This window comes from Cenococcum geophilum (genome assembly GCF_001692895.1).
Source record: "Cenococcum geophilum 1.58 unplaced genomic scaffold K441scaffold_47, whole genome shotgun sequence".
NCBI classification, from domain to species: Eukaryota; Fungi; Ascomycota; class Dothideomycetes; order Gloniales; family Gloniaceae; genus Cenococcum; species Cenococcum geophilum.
Window position 1 is genome coordinate 1010294 of NW_027137605.1, and position 22283 is coordinate 1032576.

Sequence of the window (22283 nt, forward strand, 5' to 3'; positions counted from 1 at the left end):
AAGATAAGCAGTGTTTAGGCACAGTAAAACGAGGAGTCCAAGGAGTTTCCATTATCAAACAAAGCTGGATTCTATCTACGCTACCTAGAAGGCATTGAGGGTAGGTGGCAGCGAGGCTAAGATCATCACCGCTTATGGCGTCAGGCATCCAGCAGCGACCCGTGATACCCCCTGTGCGCCCACCCTATCTGGGGACTACGCGTCAGTTTAGCCTTTATTTTACCTGTGGGACGTGGATATGAGCATTTATAATGTAACACAGAGCGCAGAACTCACCGCAGCGCAATCCGCGCTGGTCCGAAGCCCCGACCAAGCTCGCACCATTGCCTTTAGGTTCTGAGACTTGTCGATGGGAACTTTGTTCCTATATGCCGCTGGAAGCGGGTGTCTGATCGTTGTATCTAGGACGAGGCTCCGGAGGTCCTGTATTAAGACGCCAGAGTGGTCGAAGTCTACTACCCAAGTTTGGCCTTGGCGGTCAACAGGAAAATTCTTCCAGAACATGTCAGAGTAGTACATGCAAAGTTTTGCGCCGGAAAAATCGACTGTTCCCTTTTTCATGGTGTGCTGGAGAACCTGTTGAAGCATTAGCGCATGGAACGAGATATAATTGACGGCGAACTATACATTATTAATGTAGGTCTACATTTCCTGCACGGTTGAGAACCGTCTGGGGGCTTCATTATCCATGAAGAAGCAGTGTTTGACAAGGCCACCGCCGATTGGACCAAGTGCAGTACCGGAGGGAGGCTCGATGCTAACGATCTGAGCGACGGCATTAGCTCTCTCCTCGTCCGAGGCGTAGCTAACGATATCGATGTATTCCATCACGATGTATGTCCGGCCTCTAGTTTCAAAGGCACGATATATCTTGGGGATCTTGACGGTCGTCCCGCACTGCGAGTGGATCTTCTTATAGAAATAGCGCTGGTTATTCGCCTCGCCCACTGTCACTGTAAATCCATATTTGATGAAGAATTTCCCGTCCTTGGGGAGGTACGTGAGCTCCCGGGTTTTGTCGCCGTTTTTGGGGCAGGCTGCAATAATATCCTCTTGGCTGGGAAGATTGGGGGTATCGCAGTAGATAAATTCGTTCATGGTGGAGTGTAAGAGTAGATAATCAGAAGCGATCATGGGAGTGTTAAAGTGATTGAATGTAAGGTTATCTCAGTCCCAGACCTTCTTGTTGAACGGACGATCAGGAATGAGAACTCTGTTTTATTAAAGAGGGCTCTAGAAGCTCTCTTATATACATCAGGTAGGTCCCAAATACAATGACGACGACGTCGTCATGTAGTAGGTCATAGTTAAGAGAGACAACTGAGACATAGTTCGTATAGACGATCTAGGTCGTCAGACAGTATTACGATGGTAGTAAGGAACTTCGATTCAGGTCGACACTTCTTGCCAAAGCTTGATAAGGCGCTAACCGCTTTGGGCAAGACCTTCATAAGAAGGTCGATTGGAAGCGATCGTTCACTCTAACAGCGTCGCCTTTCTTTGGCTTTCCCGGGGTTGTTGTAAGAGGGAGAGAGGATAAGAATGAAACGTAGTTTTTGGATAAAGTAGAGGTCTAAAAGTTCGAGATTGTGACGATTTGTCCTGGAAGTATTTCGTGAGATCAGACGCTGAAATTAGCGGATGAAACGCTGGCCAGCTTGGAACAGCTGGTCTTTTGTTGTTTTGGTCTTGGGTAGAATTACCAGACCGAAACCCTGGGGTCACTTTGCGCTTATTTGGAGGCATTTTGTTGACCTGAAGGCCGTCTTGGGGGCTAGAATGCGCTTCGGCTTTTTTGGATTCTGTTGCTCAAGGAATTTTGGTGAAGATCAAAGAGCTGCAGTGGGAACCTTGCTGAAAAGAGCAATCTAGCTTCAATTAAGAATTGCTTACCGGAAAGCCTGTGCGACTAAGCAATACTCAGTAAAAAGTAAAAATGTAGTTCAGTTCACTGCTGAGCAAGGCTATAGCTACTGCGTAGCCAAGCAGTTTTCGCACACAGATTGACAATCATACATTCGAGAAGTATAAGCTCGACTTCTCACATGCTTGCGGCTATGCACAAGGCCAGGCTGTTTTCCTTTTCGAAACTTGACGAAGACTAGAATTGAACGATTATGTGGATACAGCCTGTACGAGCTCCGGTGTCCCCCCCCCGTGCGCGCGCAACACCACACACCTAATTTCGCTTCGTCTGCAGCTAAATTAGTATGTAGAGCTAGCAGAAAGTGGTGTAGTACGTGGCCAGTTGAATTCGGAGCTCGGAGCTCAATTTTGAAGCTATTCTAAACTTCTATCCCTTACCAAAAGTCGTAATATCTGTTCTAGATCGTGGTGTCGCAAAGCTTCTTTCTCTCATTAATATGAGCTCCAAACGCCCTGCTCCTGCCTCTGCAGGTAGTCCCTCTAGTCGCCCACCTACTTAGCAATTTCGATTGTCACCAGTACCGCCTTCCACAGCGATTAGTCGTCCACCTCCTTTTATGCAGAGCTTAAGTATGAGTACGGTCGTGAATCTTCCACCCGTATATAGTAGCCAACTTAATATGCAGCTTAACTACCCTCTACCGCTAATGTATAGCACCCCGCATGCATTATAATAGGCTGCCTATTTTGCTGTAGGCGAGCTTAATAAGATTTTAACTAATCTAGCGGCTGCCAAAGAGCATAATAATAAGGAAGTTTGACACTTTTATATACCGCCGGAACAGAATATAGTAAGAGCTCCGCGGTGTACGGGCGTAGCTCCCCCTATATTACAAAGCTAGCCGCCTACTAAGAGGCCTTAGTTGCTAGAGACTTCGGTATATAAGCCTTTAGTAGAGAGTAAAGAGGAGTTAGCTCTAAGGCTTTAAACAGAGCAAGAGAAATATATAGTAAAGCCTCTAGGTAAAGGCTTATTCTTTAAGTACCGCCTAGTGTTGTTAGCAAAGCTTTAAAAGATAAGTTGCTTAACTATTATATTGGCTTATATATTTCCTAAGGCTTACCTTAGCCTCTTAGCAATATATAATTGTAAAGTTCTTCTTAAAATAAATAAGGCTTTATAGTAAAAGTTTACTGGTTATACTTTCTAAAGGAAGTTGTATAATGCTACCGTAAAGCTTACTAGGCGATTAAACTCCACTAGATCTACGTTCTATCTTAACCTAAGCTATATAGTTAATTAGATTAATTCTAAAGAAGAACTCTTAAGGGTAGCAAAAGGGTGTTATAATTGCGACGATGGCTTATTTAAGCGGCTTAAAGTTAAACTCGCCATAGATTATATTAAGACGATTAAGTAGTAAGCAGCTTATACTCCTGTCCGTTCCTCTATAGTAACGTAATTAGCTTTACAGTTAGCTCTAGAATCCTCGCAGAGCTCTTTACTAAGTACACTATAGCCTATAGATGGTAATATTACCGCTTCCTCTATAATTCCTAAAATAAGCTTTATAAAGGTATCTTAACGGTAGTAGTGTTGTAAGAACTGCGGTAGTAACTGGTGCTGGGTATATTAGTAAGTTGATTATAAGCTTATGTAGGAGGACATAAGAGAATAGGGTAGGGCGATCAATTAAGGCCTTACTACTAAATATACTCCTCTAGTTAGCTTAATATAGAAGCTCCTTAAGAGGAAGACGGGTAATAAGAAGAAGGAGTAGCTTACCTCTAAGGCCTCTACACTAAGTACTCCAGGCGTTATAAATTAATTCTATATTGACCTAACTAGCAGTTACTATAGGCGCCTATCTATACCTCTAGCGGCCTTGCTCTCTAGCTTAAAGTTATTACTAATTACTTCTTTACTATGTCCTTAAGGCGTTAATCGGCTTGTAGATTTATGGGAGTATTTTAAGTAGTATAAGAAGGTGGTAGAAGACTTAGAGGCCTAGAAGGAGGATATTAACGCTACCTACTAAGTTGCTTTTACTAAGCGGTGGGATTTAAAGATAATTAGAGAGCAAAAGCCGGATAAGCAAGGAAAGATACCTATTGAGGTAATAATTAAGGCGGGCGTTCTAGAGGCAATCGCTAAGAGATTGTAAGTAGATATTAAGGAGTGGAGAAGTTTAAGAGGCGTACTTAGTGGTAATCTAGAGAGTCTCGGGCTTAACTAGTAGTAGATTTTTAACTTAAGTGTGCGCCTGCTTGCAGGCATCTATTATATATACCCTTTAGTAGTAATTCTTATATAAATTAAATATTATAATTATAAGGTGTAGCTACGCCTCCCTCTATATAATAATAATACCCTATTATATTATAGAATCTTACTCTCCTCTACTAATATACCCACTATAGCGGAAATAAGCTCTTGTGCTGTTAGATTTACTTCCTATAATCTCTATATACTAACTTAGAAAGCTATTAAAGCTATTACCCTATTACTCTGGCGCCTCCTTCTACGTAACAAAGTATTGTTAAATAAACTCCTTTAGCTTACTAAAGAACTCCTTAATTGGATTTAGATCGGGCGAGTATATAGGCAAGTATATAAGCTTTACGCCGGCTCGCTTAAAGAGAGAGCTAATATAGGCTAAGTAATGGAAGCTCGCGTTATCTATAACGACTACCGATCTTGGTTCTGGATAAGGATTATAATGAGGTAGAAGGATATGCTTAATCTAGTAGTCGTAGCCCTCTAAATTTATTAAGCTAGTATATACTAACGATACTAGTACGCCGTTAATAGTATAGGCAGGTAGTATATTAACTTGCTACTTACTATAATTATATAGTATATATAGAACTGGTATAACTCCCACTAGTAACTAAGACGCCTTTTATATACCTGTCTTTAAGTTAGCTCCAAATTCGTCTATAAACACTAACTAATTAACGGTAAACTGCGAGATTATGGCCTAGAATAAGGTGCGATCCTCCTGGCTTCACTTAAGGGCGACTCGGCGAGCCTTATATATAATTAGCAACTTCCTTATATGCGCCTGTAAAAGCTTCCTTACTAGCTTCTGGCTCTAGCCAGCAACTCTTAGTTCTGCACTAAGTGTCTGCCTATTTATAACCACCTTAAACCGATTATAGATAAACCACGTTATCTTATTAAGATATAAGTTCGGAGCCTTATTTAGTCGGCAGAGCAATGCGATAATTATCTCGTTGTTTAGTATGTGTCTCGACTTATATTCGTGACCGAGCCTCGTCTTTTTGTGTAGTCTTATCTTCTTCCGAATACGTTAGATTGCCTTAGGAGAGCAATCAGCTTGACGAGCACATATAGGCTTACTGGCGCCGGCTGCAAGAAGGATTTCAATAAAGGCGTGCTGCCAGTCACCTATATTTAGAGCCATATTAAGGAAGGCGACGGGGTAAAACACCGATATCTAGAGGCGATATCACAATTTGGTGAGGGAGAGAAGTTTAGAATAGCTTCAAAATTGAGCTCCGAGCTCCGAATTCGATGTGGGCCGTGGCTCAAGCCCTGGCCACGTACTACACCACTTTCTGCTAGCTCTACATACTAATTTAGCTGCAGACGAAGCGAAATTAGGTGTGTGGTGTTGCGCGCGCACGGGGGGGGGACACCGGAGCTCGTACAGGCTGTACAGTGTGGGCTTTGGATGTGGTATATCGGGACGAGGCTCGGACTTGTTCTGTCAGCTCCGCCAAGACTCCAGGCCGCCCCAGGCGATCTCGATGTTACGGCGGCCCTTCCAGTAGCCCTCCCTTCCGAACCATAAACCCGTCACTTCTCTCCGTACCAGGCGCCTGCGCCTGTGGGTTGTGTCATCTTTGCACAAGTACAGTATCCTCGACCTCCAAAAGCAAGCCGAGCGCAATGGGCTGACTGGGGATGCAGGTTTTGGCCGGGTCAGCTCCTCTCAAGATGCCGACATGGACGGGTTGAACTTTGCAACACCACAAGATTTTTTCGTGACTGAGTCGTCCAGCCATGAAGCGACTGCTCCAGCCGCGCCGGTTCTCTCAGTCGCGGAGGGTGCGACCGACGAGCAAAGCGCACCTAGCCCTACCAACAATACCCAAGCGCCGACGACTACAATGAACCACGACGAAATCAATGCTCATGCATCTGGGATCATTCACTCATTCCCACAATCTGCAGATGACCACGACCACGTGGGTGCCGGGCATCGAGACCCTGCCGACGCTATGCACCCTTCAGCGACGCTTGACGAGCCAATGCTTCCTCAAGACTTTCCTAGCGATATGGCCGTGTCAGCCAATCCGCTCGTTCCAGTACAATCGGCGTTAGACCCCATATCTGCGGATGAGGCTGTGAGAAGATACAATACTATGGAGGCAGAGATGGAGTTGGCAGAAATGGAGTCTCTCCCGCCACCCGAACAGCGCATTAGTGCATTCGCAAAGCTAAAATTTCTGGATGGAGAATACTACATGACTACCTATCAGGTGGAACTAGGTCGGGATATAGTGCAGGCTCACGAAGCAATGCGACGCATGATGAAATACCAAAAGGCTTTAAAAAAATCTGGTCAGAATTCAGGCGATGCTTCTCATATGCCAAGCAGGAAAAGGAAGAGAGCAAGAGGCACTAGTAATACTGCTCGGAGTATTGTCAGCGAAAGCGGAGGGATCGTTAAAGTTCCTGTAGAAGCACTCCCAGTCGAATACCGCCGGCGGAGGAAGAGCGATGTATCCCAGTCAGCAAGCTCGTCGTCACATCACCATTCCCATGGAAATCCCCTCAGTCAGCAGAATGACGCGCCAGATAACGGACTACAAGCAGTGATGATGGAGACATTTCCTCCGGTTCCTCAACATCTCGAACACCTAGTGCCAGATCCCAACGACTGTCCATTCGTGCCTATTCACCCACAGCAGATTACTGCAGTCAGTGGCCACAAGGGCCCAAAGGGTATATCTAGGAAGCATGCGAGAATATCCTACAACTTTGAACTTGGCCAGTTCGAGTTAACTGTCTTGGGTGCAAACGGTCTCTTCTGCCAAAACATCCACCACAGACCCGGAGACGTCGTTCCTCTTAAGCATAACGATTTCATACTTATTGGCGCGGTAGAGATATGGTTTCAACTTCCCAACGATCCATTGACCGACGAAGAACCGGCGTCTGAAGATGAGAGCTGTAGCCGCCCAATGAGCTTCGAATTTCAGAATGGACGAGGAGAAAGCGAGCATATGGAGGACGATAGTGCAGAGGAGCGCCAGAGCTTGGATCCTCGTTATCTTTGGCAAACTAGAAATGGCTATGAGTCGGATAGGCTTGAGGATGATGATGATGAGGACGGGGATGAAGAAGATGATCGTGATGCCACGCCAGACGATGAGCCCAAAAGGCATACTGTTCGCTTAAAAATGAGTCTGAAGCATTCACAAACCAAATCTGCCCAAAGAAAGAAGGGTAAGAAAGTCAAGCATCAGAGGCCTCCACCTAAACCAGCACCAAAAGCACAATCAAAACCCAAGCCAAAGGAGTCCATAAAGGAACTACCTAAAGAAAAGCCAAAGGTTCAACCCAAGGAGCCAGCCAAAGACAAATTAAAGGAGAAGAACAATGAGCCACCTAAACCACCAGTTAAGGAAGAACAACCAAAGCAGACTGTTGGCGAAGTTAAGGAAAAGCCAAAGGATCAACCAAAGGAGGGCACTGTTCTGACAGCTGACGATATTGCACGATTTGGATTGCCCGAGAGCATGATTGGTCAAACGGTACAAAAACGCAAAGGTCCAGGTCGACCACCAAAAGATGGTTTCATGTCTAAACGAGAAAAAGCTCTTCTTGCGAGACAAGCTAAAGAAGCTGAAAAGGCTAGGAAACTCGGATTGGACCCGTCGGAGCTTCCTCCTCCACCTACGAAAACCAAAACCGGCCGACCTCGGAAAGACTCCAGGGACGAAGGCGACGGCGATGAGCTCAACGTCAAAGATGGTGCCGAAGGCCAAGGGGGAAATGGCGGCCCATCAAACGTAGATCAAACTGGCGATAAAAAGCCGACGAAGTCTGCCAAACCTCCTCGTTCGCCTTCACCTGAAATGAAAGAGTCGGATTATACAGAGCAAGAGCTCCAAAGACCGGCTGCAAACTACGTGATCCTCATTCATGAGGCTATATCGAGTTCTAAAACAGGGGCTATGAATCTTCAGCAGATATACAGCGCTATCGAACGAAAGTATCCCTACTACAAGTTTAGGGTAACCACCAATGGATGGCAAAGCAGTGTCCGTCATAACCTTGGCCAACATGAAGCCTTCAAGAAGGCCGATAAGGAGGGCAAGGGATATAATTGGGTGATTGATCCAACTGTGTCTATCGAGAAAGAGAGACGTAAACGAGCCAGTCCACCTCCGCAGCCTCAACCTCAACAGCAACGCTTCTACCACCCACCGGCACAATATCCCATGATGCAGCACCACGGTATGCAAGGCTCGTATTACCCACCTTACCCTCCGTATCCTCACCCGCCCCAAGCTGCTCCTGCCGATGCTAGCGCAAGAGTCGGAACTCCAGACAACAAGGATGGCTCTACAGGCTCACGACCATTCGTTCCTCGTTTGCCACCAAGTCTGGCTACGAGCAATGCTCCAGCAAACGTGCCAACAACCCAAAGCGCTTCACCATATGCATCGCCATGGGCGGGAGGGAATGATACAAGTCCAAAAGGAGCTGGGAATACGCCCACTACTCAAGCCGGACATGCGTACCCACCCCATCCGCCATATCCTCCAGTTAGCTCTGCGCCACCCGGATCATATAGCATTCTTGTCACCACATCGGTGCCATATCCATATGTATACACCACCGCAGGCCCCTATCCACCACAATATGCCGGTGCTCCCTTAACACCATCCCAATTCAGTGGCCCATTACGACCCTATTTTCCTTACGTCACTTCTGGAACTTCTCAATCATCTCCCTATGCTCCAAATCCTCAGCTGCAACCCCAAAACCAGTCCCAACCACAAGCTCCATCACAACCTCGCTACCCGCCCCACATTACTGCTGCCATGGCTGAACAACTGGACGCCTTCCGCAATACCTTCATCGCAAGATCTACCGAAGACAAAGCATTTGCTGAGCGCAAGGTAGACAACGCAATCAAGCATATCGTCTCACCGTCAGACCCGCCTGCTGCTCTTATTGCCGCCGAACAGGAGCTCGTCAATATCATCAAAAAGATTCTGGGGGATGATGTAGAGAGACGCGCATCACAAAATGAAACCGAAAAGCAAGGGCAAGAACAACAGCAAGACCCGCCCGCTGGCCGTACCTTATCGGAACTAGCTACGAGTGCCGCTACAATTGCTGCATCATCGGCTGCGGCTGCGGCTGCGGGTTCTAAGTCTACCGAAGTAGCGCCGCCTTCTGCTGAGCCAGCATCAAAGTTAGCTTCACATCCATCAAAATCCGAAACACCAGCTCAGCCCCCTAGCATTCTGCAACCTCATCCTGCTTCTGCACAGGCAAAGGTGCAAAGACCAAGCGTTGAGCCACTTACGCCGGTTCCTGGGAGTCCAATGGTTGCGCCAAACGCCCAGACTAATGGCGTGACTACGCCAACGCCCGGTGCAAAACGTACTTATGGGGAGATGATGAAAGCCTCTACAGACATCTCTGAACAGCTAGCCGAGGTTGAGCGAATTGTTGATAGTATAAGAGATGCGAAGAAAAGGGCGCTATGAAATGCCTAAGCGCGTTTCTGTAACGGTATCGGGTTAATAGCATACGGGATGACGAGACCATGGATTCAAGACTACAGAAGGGCAAATATTTTTTCGATCAAGGCATTTCTATGTGTCCCGTGGCTTATGGGTTGGACTGAACGACGGAGTCCTGGTTATATGATACATTTCGTCGAATCGACTTGGGCTGGTATTATAGGTGCTTTCCATTAATAACACCGCAAGGAACATAATGCATGGCAGTGGCATGCATTGGGCAAGCCCTGGATGACGGAGACAGTTTACTTGGACTCGCGTCTGTACCCCCACCCTGCTGTCTTCCTGGTTGTGGTATTTTCCGCATTTTAGGTTACGCGCTCACGAATGTCATGACACACATAGAGCGCTTGTTCTGCCTCTTCAGCACAGCACTGAAGTATTTTCTTCTTCGTCCCCTTTCCTATTTTCTTTGCAATTCGTTCTCCATTTTCGGCATATAGACTCCTCTCACGCATACCAATTTTCGCTGGTGTAGTCTGTGTTCCAGCGAGTTGGGTGCGGGTCAAACTTTTCTGATGGACGAGACGCTGTTTTACGTGTGTGTGCATAGCCGTTTTATATCTTTTCGTTTCTCGGTAAATATATGTATGGTAAAACTCTAGATTGCGGTGGTTTGCCATTTTCATTATTGAGAGGGATTGACGGTTAGGGGAATAGAACGAATGAAGAAAATTCAACGCCAAACAAAAGTTTGTTTGAGTGATCAAAGTAAAGGTTGAATAATTATTCAACCTAGGTTACTAGGAGTGAAGGAAATCAGACCTCGAATTGCGCTAAGAGTAGGAGAGAAGTAGGAGTAGTGGCTTGGATTGGATTAGACAGAACAGCTACATATCTGCATGTAAAGTGCCTCATCGCTAGCGCTACAGAAAAAGCAAGCCACGGTCATCTGGGGGGGACGGAGGCTGTAGGCACAGATCATGAAGACAAACGCCACCGTATACCTTAACACCAAAACCTGACGCGTATGATTGGCTGGGAAGGAGAGAGATATCGAAATATTGCTACGAGGCATTGCGGTCCGCTAGGGAGGATTACGCTTCAAAATGCTAGCGAAATGAAATTACATAGCCATTTCAGCTTGTAGTTTCCGTAGCTCTTCCTCCTCGTCTTCCTCTTCGGCTCGTGCGGGAGCTTTACCTTTGACTATTAAATCACCAGTCAGCACCCGATCGGTAATGAACTATCATCTTGCGGGTATCACTTACTTTCTCCCTGTGCTGCGGTTGGTAACTGGTGTACCTTATCCCCTACCGGTACGTTTCCTGTATCAAGCATTCTGTTATCAAGCTCCTCCTGCTGGAGCTCCGCAAGCTCTTCGTCCAGCTCATCCTCGTCCACATTTTGTGTGCCAACGGATTGCGTGATAGCCTCGCTGATTTCTTCGCCGATGGCGTGCTGTTCGCGGAGATCTTCCCTATAGAGTAGATTTGTGAGCATTCGTCACAAGTGCCCATTACCGAAAACTCCGAGACAACCCCAGATTTTTCCGAAAGATGACGGAAACGCTCGAATTGTGCCCTGCAAGGGAGCTTGTAAAGGTGATAGTATGAAATACACTGGGGTAGATATAACATACATTGTCTGATCGACCTTGTCGATAGTAAGACCCTGGTGGATCTGTTGCATCGCCTTGCCAGCATTCTTCATCGCGTCTAGCGTTTCCTTGTTAATATTTGCAGTTTCGATGGAATAGATCTCGCGCTCGAGAGTCATAATTTGTGAAGAAGTTTGTTCAAATGAGTGCTCAAATTGCTTCTTGCGGCGGAGAGCAGCTTTGGCAACTATCACGAACATATTGAAATCAGCCATATATTCCAAAAACACCCATTTCTCCGAACTCCATCATTTCCTCAGCCTCTCAAAGTCCAAACTGCCATGACCACCTTTTCCAAAGACATTTGGTATAGGTAAACTTTGGGCCTCGGCTTACGTACCATTTTTATTAGTACTGACGTTTTTCCTTGCAATAGCATCCTGCTCGGCCATCTGATTCTGTAAATGTTTTTCCCTCTTTGACAGCATCTCCAGTTGCCCTCGGAGCTGCAGTATCGCCTTCTTTGGTGCATCTTTCTGCTTCGCACCTCCACCGCCGAACCAACCCAGCCCCCATCCGGACATCGTGACGCTGGTGCTGGGTGTATAGAAGCCCTCGAACCTCAAGACGGTGGTTGAAAGTGAGAAGCGATCTACGGATATCAAGGGTGCTCAGAGGTGTGTACCCGGGATGTTGGAGGTTGTGGTGGGGCGCTTTGTGACTAGAATGGGCAGGCGGAAGTCGTCAAAGAGGGGGGGGAATATGGGTGCCTGAAGACCGTGTTATCACTCGAGGCTGGAGCTGGAAGGTCGTTACAGGGCGGGAATCCCGGTGGTGAATATGTATTACTTGGAGCCTAAGATGGCATAGGCTCGTGGTATCGCCGTCGGGATGATGTCGCCGCTAGTGCACTTGGCACGTGCGCGAATCTCAAACAAGCTCCAGATACAAAAAGATACCCTTGAAAGCTTGTAGAACGTTATTCTCTGTCCGAGGCTAGTCTTTCTCGCCACCTACCTCCTAAATAATACATGACTTTCGTTCAGCGCGACCTGAAATAGGGCATGCGATATGTCAGGCCCATTACCCAGTCGCTTGATCTTCCTATCTGATCTTCCGAGCTCGAATTCGGGTGAAAAGATTCGGTTTCTAGGTTGGTGAGCTCAACGTACATGCTGGCATAGATTTCGAGATACCGGTATGACTAACATGGTGTCAGTGTTGAAGAATACATTGCATCCTCCGCAACCCTCGTTCTAAAACACCAATATCCGTCCTCTGCGCCTCCCATCTTCGCCCACGCGAATATTGATCATGTGCGAGAAGGGGTCAAGAACACAGAGCTTGACGTCGGAGCCTGGGTCAATGTAGTCGGATATGTCACCTCTAAACCCGTTGAGGTGCCTAGGAATACCCTTCAATCAAAACGGGAACTAAAACGAGGACCTAACGTAGTCCGACAAGTGCATGTTCAAGCCTTGGTCCTATGGTCCGCTGGACCTGTAAAACTAGATGTGTATGAAAGGGCGCTGGAACAACGGAAGCTTGCCGAGCTACAATCGGGATGATGATTTCCAAAGGGAATAAGATCGCGTGAACCGCCACCAAGCAGTGCCCGTGGCAGATTCACACTCCACATCACGTTTCATAGTCTTATCCTAAACCTAGCCCACATCAGACAACTTGGCAAATGAATTTCCTAACACCATAGTTCGATCATCAGAATTGGTTTATCTACACCATTTCCGGGAGCAGAAGACAGGACAATTGCATAAGCCTCCCGGAGAGCCTATAAACGCAAAAACTGCAGTATGACGGAAACCTCTAACCAACCTCTACCACACAATCCGTGAAGATGGCCATTCATTTAGCTCCTTATGTCTCAAAGCGCGGGTAGACCACGCCTGATAGTCTAATGACGTGGAGGTTTGCTAAAACAATGTTCCAGTTTTTCACGAAGGCTTTAATCAAGCAGGGAATATCCTCAGAAGACTACTCTTTAGATTTCGCCGCGAGTTGGACGGTTTGCCGATTGCAGGCTTGCAGATACTTCAAAATCCGATCACCAGGATCAGCCATAAAGCACCATTAATCAGTTCTAATTACTAGGATATCTTTAATTGCAAGAACTTTGGCCAGCCGGCGTCGCTAGCTGAATCTTATAAATATGATTCTACGTGCACTTGCGAACTAGTAGCAGCCCAAATTTCAGAACCTATGACGGCTTCATTATCCGCGCTAACGGGACAGGACGGTGATTTTGTAAGCGTAATGGTTAAATACGCGTCGTTTGGTCTCTTTTCGTTCTATAATTTGTTTATCCTTAGTATCATGGTGTTATGTATATGTGCTTCTCATCATCCCTATTTCAAAAAGAGGGTTTTACTTCCGGTTCAGATAACCAGGCTTTCAATTTGGCTCAGCTCTTTATCTACCTCAGTTGCAGCTTTTCCTTTTCTTAACCACCTTTAAAAGTGTGTATGCGGCTGAAACATAGCTCGTAACTGTCTCCAGCGAATTCATACATCTTTACTTACATTTCTGCAAGGAAACGCCATTCTCAGGTCGTTTGCCGTCGCTAACAGAATTTGAATCCTTTCCTAAACATCTGCAGCCTACCAGTTCTTCCCCGTCTTATCAAAAACAAATTTCCACCTAGTATCTGAAAGCACCATCCCGCCTGCAACGACAGATTGTTTGTCTTATTCTAATATTTTTCGAAGCTGAAAGCGTGCAGTATACCCGTCTCGCTCAGCCCATCCAAGTGCATAAATACCCTAAGATCTGCTTGAGTAAGATCATTTCCATCTAACCCGCCACCACCATCTCTTAGGCCCGTCCGGCCAGGTAGCATTCCGACCAATCTAATCCGTCTTCCTGAACCTTACCTTCCATGTGCTTCTCAGCCATCCTCATTGACCTTCTTCCTTGTTCAGCAAGCCGCAGTCATTCATCCATACTTATATCTGTATTATCTTCAATTCTGCCATCACTCATCCTTCAATCAAGGCAACTCCTGCTTCAAGTTGGCCTCTCCAAGCTCTAGCGAGTACACTCCTTCTGGCTTAACACCACTCCTTCTATTCTACTGGCATTCACGTTCATACTTCGTACTCGGGCTGGATTTCCATTCATCTGGCATGAAGTCGCTCAGCAGCGCCTACTTACTAAGAATTTAGTACAAACCTCTCTTAATCTCTGTACTCACCTCTCCATCTACCCTTTCGGTCTCAAAATCTTGCAAAAAGTTATAGATTAAATTTCTATACCCATTTTTACTCTACACATTAGTAGATCCTCCAATCTAACAGCAACTGATCTATTTTGGCAAATTTATAAACGCTTTCATATTTTGCCACGTTTTTCTTCGTTGCACGTTACGTTGCTATCCCAGAATATTTCGTTCATACCAGGATGTCATCCCATACAAGCTTATACCTTAGAATAAGTCACTCATTTTACTTTACATCAACGAGTAAGAGCTAACCTATTGGCAATACAGCAGCACCCTACGCAGCCATGTATATTAGTGAACCGCATCACATCTTCCGAACATGCAGTTTACTGAGCATGCCGTATGCATAAATAAGCTTCTACCCCAAACCCTACCAACACCCCATGATTTATGCCATTCCCTAAGTACGATTTCATCATCAAACAGATTCCATCTACCAACAGAGCTCATGTCCACTATCTCTTACGGGTCTTTTTAGGATTGAGACTCTTATTTTGCTCTGCATCTATTCCCAATGCCAAAACTACCTGTCATTGCACCAGCCCTCCGATGGAAAGAAAGCGGCTGAATGGCTTTCTTGCTCTCCTCTTATTTAACCAGGCCTCCCATAATGCATCAAAATTGTCTGCTGCAGAGGACTCGTGTTAGCTGTGCGCCCCATTCCATTCATAATTTCTCTCCACCAACTCAAACTGAATCCGGTTTACCCACGTTCTCCACCGGTTCTGCCACCGTACAGTCCCACTTTTCATGTCTTTGCTTCTTTATATGATCATTTTCGTTTTATACACTCTTTCAAATATTTTATATACGTGCTCAGCGTACAGCTAGAGTCTTAAAACATGGGGATCTTCATATCCAGACAGGATCTGGATAGTAATTCTTGGCAGTAACTTTATCGTCCGAATCTTCTGCCAAGCTAGCGGGCAGAGACACGAGCAGGGACACGAGCAGGGACACAAGCAGAAACACGGGCAGAGACACGAGCAGAGACACGGGCAGAGACACGGGCAGAGTTAAGAGAGCAGCAGGTGGGGGAGAGAGAGAAGCAGTAGAAAGGGGTGACCTAAGCAGGAAGGTAGGTCTAGGTGAACAGTACTTAAGCTTTGGCATTCTCTTTTTAGCCACCCCTTTTCTACTGCTTCTCCCCCTCCCCCACCTCCTATTTCTCTCTCAAATCCGCCCGTGTCTCTACCTGCGTCTCTGCCCGTGTCTCTAACCGTGTCTCTACCCGTGTCTCTGCCTGCGTCTCTACCTATACCTCTGCTCGTGTCTCTGCCTGCGTCTCTACCTATATCTCTGGTCGTCTGGCCATGTCTCTACCCGCGCCTCTGCCCGTGTCTCCGCCCATCTCTCTCTTACATAGGAATACGTAGAGAGGGACGTATAGAGCATAGGAAGAAGTAGAGGCGTGGAAATAAAGAGACGTAGAAATAAAGAGGCGTACAGAGGGGTATATAAAGATAGACTGTGCTCAATTAATCTATAACTCTAAAAAATAAGCTTTAAGCGACTAACTTTATACCGGCAGAATTAAACTTGGCAAACGATTCGGACAGTAAAGTTACTGCCAAGAGTTACTCTTCGGATCCTGTCCGGTGGAACGCTACTGCGCAAGGTGTACCCGCTGCTTTAGCTCCTTTCTGGCTAAAACCTGCCCCTCCGCAAACAGAGCACGAAATAGCTCGATATTGCCCTTGTGATTCACTTCTCCACGTGGCTTTCATTATTCGTTGCTGTTGTTTGCGTCCTCATTGCTACGCTTTTGATACACAAATAGTCTGATAAGGCTATCGTCCCGTTCGATTTCAAAAGTAGCTCAATATAGGGCCATCCACCATAGTCACAAGACTAGCACCTCAGCACAAGAGTCAATGCGACGCTCTGCAATAGATACAGGAGGGCTTCAACTTCCTGGGCAATGACGGAGGAACTCTTCTGCTTCCATGACCGCAGAATGATCTGGCCAAACGTCATGGATATGGTGGATTTTCTTGACATATCAACGGCGAAGGTGGAGCGAACTATCCGCGAATTCGTTGAAGCAGACATAGCAGACATTGTTACGCTTCATAGGTCCATGGGTCCCTTCACGCCTACCAAACATAATCACTTGTCGCAGGGAACCATTCCCCGATATTTTTTTTTTTGAAGCTGTGGGGCAAGAGGGTGTGATGATTATAGCTTGACAAACTATGAACGAGAATCAACGTGATTTGGCTGGGTCACGAAATACGCACTGACGAATGCAAATTTAAAAGCATAGTAAATACGTTTGGCCATCCATCAAAAAGAACTTGTGACGATCTAAGAGGATGGAGAAAGTCGTCACTCGAATAGATCAAGCCACACTCGCAATCAAGTAAGCTCATTCTATACACACTTCATCAACCCAATATCTCTAGCCGAGATTTGTTTTCAGAATTTCAAAACCACGAATCTTCGTCTCTGCAAAGAATGGCGTAGCAGTATACTTTTATTCACAGCGTAACAAAAAGAGCGCCTGAAGCTGTAGTATCAAAGGCTAATAGCTTGCAGAAGGACCCAGAAGCTGAAGGACGGTGGAAATCTACAAGGGCTTTAGCGACGTGCAACCATTATACATCATTGTTCCTCCTGTTGTCTTCTTACTACATAGCCTCTTCACTTCGAGTGTAAGACCTCTGCTATTGTAGAAGAATCTTGGGTCTGGAGAGGTGGATGTTCTATTGTGCTTCAAATCTCGAGCATCATGGTTATGAGATGAGCAGCAGAGGGACAGAGTTTTGGACGTATTAGCGACGTGCGGAACATATGGGGGAGTATCAAGATGGCCGACAGAATAGGCAGGTTTTGTTGGCTGGAATAATCGCGGATCAACTCTAATTAAGCTTGTGAAAGTTGAGTCTCTACCATAGGCAATTAACTTTTGTGAATATTGAATGGTATATCTAGCTGTTACGTGAGCAACATACTTCATCCATCCAATGTCAAAGCAAAATTAACCTTCCATCTGCTTCCACACTCTTTGCGTTGACAGAGCGTAGAAAAGTTCAAACTTTCGACCTTTCCTAAAAATGACCATGATCTTAAATCAAGTCTCCCACGCGGTCTTCAGTTGGTCTAGTATCATTCCAGCATATTTTCCATCTTACAACTTGTCAACGACATATGGCGCGCAAAATCCAACTAGCGGTTGTGACTGCCTTCCTAACAATTGCATGTCTAGCTATATCGACAGGGCATGGGCTTGGTCAAGAGGATGGGTATGGCTTCCAGAATTTGATTGTGAGCGATGGTGGCCAGAATGTGAGTATCAGCTTCCATTATTTCATCTAAGCAGGCATAATTGTAGCGCAGCCACTACCATCCTGAATGAAATAACCAAAACTTCCGGTGTATCTACAGTCTCCGTCTCGACTAGCAATTCTACCCTCGGTCTTCCTTCTCCTTTCTATTCGGAGAAAGTGTGTATCTCGGTCGCGGTAAAGGTACTACTCGTTTCGTTTCTGAGCGGCCTCGATGGCCTTCACACAAGAAGTGGAAAAGCTTTCAGCTTTCAGAACTTCTTCGGGCAACTATCTACAATTAGAAAGGGTCTAGCAGTGGATCAAATTGGGGGATCAAACTAAGGGTCCTAAAGCTCTGGTCTATCTAGGGAACCCATGTGATCAACTCAAAAAGAGGTGGTGGAACTTAGACCAGCATCTTGGGAGTGATTGAGGTCGAGTATGGGGCTAGTAATATAACAGGAGAAAAGAGCATGTCCAAAGACAATACGATGAAGTTCTTGAGGGACAAATGCCGTGGTTCTAGGGTAGGAGGTAGATGCTTCCTTTGTGGTCAATCAGGAGCCAGCCCGTATTGTGATACCCCCCCAATATGGAGTCAAAGTCTATAAGCCCTGTGATTTCACGAACTCCCTCGACAAAGGCAGCAAGAAAAACATCCAAAAGATCCCCAAGTGGATAGAGGAAATGAGCACATACCGGAGAAACTCGGGGAACCCATTCCAAGAATTATTGCAGAACGCATCACAGCTAGATTCGCCCCTGCACCAAGCCCTAGAGTATCCAAAAAGTGAGGCTAGAAAGGAGTTCTTCAGTGATGTTGCCGATCAGCTAACTAAACGCTTTGGGGAGGGGCCATTAACTCCAAACAGGGAAGAGATACAGAAACTTGGGGAGGTGTGCACAGACACAGCCAAGGCCATTAATGAGGCTGGAGGTCTTGCTACTATGGAATCCTTTATCCTGCGAGGAGAACTTCCAGCCCTCTGTATCCCCTCACGGTCCGATCGACGCGGCGGATCGGGCGACTACTGATGAAGCCGGGGGCACGGGCACTCCCAGCGGCCTTGCATCGGTAAATTGCGGAGACTGCACTAATCTCCTATCTATCAGTTCGACAGGCAGCATTGCCTAATTTGATGGATCTCTCATTGGTGAGGCTTCAGGGCATTGAAAGACCGGTCTCGCCGTTCAGATGGCCGCAGCATGGTGGAAATCCAGCGAAGTGAGCAGCTTCAAGCTCACCGCTTCTACCCGCTAAAGCAACGCCGCCGCAGCCCCACAGTCTCCGCCTCACCGTCGAAGAAACATTGCGCCCATTTCCGTGCTTGAGGCCTCAGAAAAGAACTTCTCATCTTAGTTGGTCAGATTCTAGCGCGTCTCATATCTCATTCAGGGGTGAAAGCGATTCCTTAGCCCTGCAAAATGCCTCCTATGGTGTTGATCATCTTTCGGCTGAATTGAAGAAGCCAATGTCCAAACGTATGCGATCCGAGACGACCTGGGCAAGTCTGTATGACAAAGGTGGGCCTAAAGAATCATCCGCCAAAGATTTGCCATAAGAAAGGGAATGGTGAATGGGCGCAGGGCAAATTCTTAGTTTACGAGGCGGCGTTCAATGAGGCCGAGAAAGAATCCAGGCGGTCGTGCTATGCAACTTCAGAAGGTGGCATGCAAGCACATGAAAGATAACTACGAGGTTAGGGATTGTGGTGAAGGCCCTGATATTAAGCACGAATGGTGTTGTGGGCTGTATTATATTGGGGGGACAGGTGATGGAAACCAGCTACATTAGAGTCTAAAGCTTTTTAATGTTTCTGGCTACCTGGCTTCCGCCTATAGGTTTCGGTCTGATCTAGCGGAGCGAGTAGTCGTCCTAAACTGTTTCAATCTCTTTGGTAATCCTATAATTCATGAGCATCTCTTTAAAGAAGCCACCGAATAACGAAAGATACAAAAGCCAAACATAATCAAGGCTCCTTTTACTTAAGGAGATTTGCAGAATTAAACCGGGTATGTATACAGGCAGATCCTGGATAATAACAAGGTTACACTAGAGCAAAATTTAGATTCTCTTGCACGTGATGTCTTGTATTTACCACGTTTCCATTACATCATAATTAGTCTCCATCAGTCCTAACGAAGTTTAGTTATGGCTACATCGCGCACAACCGGTTATTGAGAGAAGTTTATGGTATTTAAGGCGAGGATGCGAATTGGAGAACCTCGGAAGTCTCTGACCCTGATATTTCACGTGATTCTGTCAGCAGCTAGTATTTAGAAGATCTTCGGAGAACGTGTAAGAAAATTCCGTTTATATGTATGTAAGTTCTAGAACGTGAATGCTAGTACTGTAAATATATTTGCTAACATAGCTACACTAGCAACTATCTTTGTTCGCATGATCAGTAGCAAATTTTCAAGGTTTCTATACAAGCGAGGAGATCTTCGATTCCGTGTAACGCTACCGCTATAGTGTGTACGAGCTTCTCCCCGGGTGTGTGCGCGGTACACACCTAATCTCGCTACACCTGCAGCTAAATTAATATATACATGTAGAGCTAGCAGGAGAGGCCCCGAGGATCTCGCCCAACTCGAATGTGCCCCTTGCCCAACAAAGTTGTGATATCTGTGCTAGATCGTTGTGTTCCAAAGCTTCTTCCTCTTATTAGTATGGCTCTAAATATTGGTAATTGATAGTACGCCTTTATTAAGATCCTTTTTACAGCTAGCGTAACTAAACGTTAATGCCCCCGTTAAGCCGACTACTCTCCTAGAATTGATTTAATGAAGGTAATACTAGTGATAATCAAAATCGTTGAGTTGGTAGGCAGCTGGGGGGACTGCCTATCCTACGAGAGTTGGACCGTGCGCGAAACACCGGAATTGAAAGTACGCGTATGGTCACGGAGCCTTGATCCTATTGATTCTATTGGCTAGCTCTTATCGATAACCGTAGGACGAATTCCACCGTTGCAAGGCAGCAGCAGGAGGTTTTAGGCCTTTGGCGGGACATAGACCGCCTAAAATCATGTTGTTTAGGCGATAGAGCCCCCTTGGCGACCTTATTGGGGGTATCCACTAGTCCCAAGGAGGAAAGAGAAATACATTTTTGCGCCGTCCTCCGTATCGTGCAGTCGTTCAGCCGCCACATGAGCTACCGACGGTGTCCGAAGATGCATCGTGTGAAAATTTCATCTCCTCACGACACCAACTCGCTAAAAATCAGGTCCGATCCGTTATCTTCAACATTTAATACAACCCAGGCTTGCACTAGTTGTTGACCGCTAGCTTGCACCAAAAAGACCGGTCCTATTGGCAGCGCCAATTAGGAGTCGACCCTAGCATACCCTACCCTCATCCAATCGGTCTAAATCTCTCAAAAGATCCTCATAGGATGATACCACTTCATCCCGAAATCGAAGACGATGAGTTTATAGGGAATCTCTTAGATAATCACGAGGGTCAATCCGCGGAGCGGACTTCGGTAGACGTTCTCGAGGTGAGAGGGGACGATATCCGTATGTCTCATTCCTGGAGTATTCATGAATTGGGCCTCTAAAATCTCCACGTTCTCTAGAATGGTATTTAGACCATAGAGCTTTGGGAAAATGTCTTCATTAAGCGTCCTAATGCTAGAGCGCAATTGCATAAGAAGTACCCATTGATAAGAATGTCAAGACGCAGTCACTCTCGCCGGATGCAGCTTCAACAGCGCAAGCAACACAATTGGCACTCCATGTATTGTATGTAATTATTCTATTCACTTTTCTACCATTGATTCAATTTTTTTCCACCCGTGTTGCTTAACCTTGTAACCATGGCAGCTTCTTCGATATTGCCCCCTATCGCAGGGCCCTACGGGGTCCCAAGATTATCCCCGATAAAGACATGATCCAGACGCTTCAAGTTGCTGGATTTTCCAGCATTATTCTCTCAGAAATTTACTCGCCAGAGACAAACTGGGCAAAGATGAGAGACACCTGCTTCCTAGGCAGAGATGAAAACCAGAAACTATCCTCTTTCGGTACGAGAACCTACAAGGCTAACCGGTATATATTTGTAGTCAGACATAAATGAAGATGCTAATGCCATCGTACTAGAAATTTGTTACCGCTACAGTTGTGGCTGGAATGTTGACACATCATATATCCAGCTTACGCGTACTCGGGACCTTTGCACCTACTTCTGCGTTAATTACCCTCCAAGCGCTGGTAGGCGGCTCAAAAAATACCTCCAGAAAAGTCCCTCGCTTGCATATCGCGAATTCTTTCTTGGCGCACTAGCCGCAGATGAGTCTGTGAAGGCATGGCAGACGGTGATTGGAGACAGAAGACGCAAGCTAATAAATTTTGTAAGAGATCAAATATACTCACGGAGCCTGAGACCTGGGAGAATACTCACTAATTGGGCTTGGATTTAGGAACGACGCTAACCATCAGTCAGCATGGACACAGCAACCAAAGACCTTCATATCCTCTCTCGTGACTGGCACATCCTTCATCAAGACATATCCGACCTCTCTGTACAACTCCGATTCCTTAAAAATTCCTACCGCAAATATATAAAGACTCTCGAG

At 46.1% G+C, this 22283-nt stretch overlaps 5 protein-coding genes across 5 annotated transcripts; 3 read left to right on the plus strand and 2 right to left on the minus strand.

Annotated features, from left to right (window-relative positions):
• Positions 1-246: 246 nt before the first annotated feature.
• On the minus strand, positions 247-1098 carry K441DRAFT_579160 (uncharacterized protein; the record flags this gene model as incomplete). Its single annotated transcript, XM_067644323.1, has 2 exons — positions 247-621; positions 658-1098. 2 exons carry the CDS (start codon positions 1096-1098, stop codon positions 247-249), a joined length of 816 nt encoding a protein of 271 aa, XP_067499961.1.
• Positions 1099-5675: 4577 nt separating this feature from the next.
• On the plus strand, positions 5676-9242 carry K441DRAFT_617847 (uncharacterized protein; the record flags this gene model as incomplete). The annotated part of the gene is made up of 2 exons (XM_067645818.1): positions 5676-5744; positions 5804-9242. A coding segment is annotated over exon 2 (3402 nt), but the record flags the coding sequence as incomplete, so codon positions are not given.
• Positions 9243-10269: 1027 nt separating this feature from the next.
• On the minus strand, positions 10270-12063 carry K441DRAFT_666162 (Snf7-domain-containing protein). The gene is made up of 4 exons (XM_067649619.1): positions 11601-12063; positions 11243-11447; positions 10872-11080; positions 10270-10809 (listed from the first exon to the last, which is right to left on the minus strand). The coding sequence occupies exons 1-4, from the start codon at positions 11782-11784 to the stop codon at positions 10727-10729; spliced, it is 681 nt and encodes a 226-aa protein (XP_067499963.1). The 5' UTR covers positions 11785-12063; the 3' UTR covers positions 10270-10726.
• Positions 12064-12271: 208 nt separating this feature from the next.
• K441DRAFT_680352 (uncharacterized protein) lies at positions 12272-12768 on the plus strand (the record flags this gene model as incomplete). The annotated part of the gene is made up of 2 exons (XM_067651362.1): positions 12272-12357; positions 12420-12768. The coding sequence occupies 2 exons, from the start codon at positions 12272-12274 to the stop codon at positions 12766-12768; spliced, it is 435 nt and encodes a 144-aa protein (XP_067499964.1).
• A 4553-nt stretch (positions 12769-17321) lies between these two features.
• K441DRAFT_241852 (uncharacterized protein) lies at positions 17322-18219 on the plus strand. Its single transcript, XM_067640719.1, has one exon. It carries the CDS (start codon positions 17492-17494, stop codon positions 18044-18046), a length of 555 nt encoding a protein of 184 aa, XP_067499965.1. The 5' UTR covers positions 17322-17491; the 3' UTR covers positions 18047-18219.
• Positions 18220-22283: the final 4064 nt, after the last annotated feature.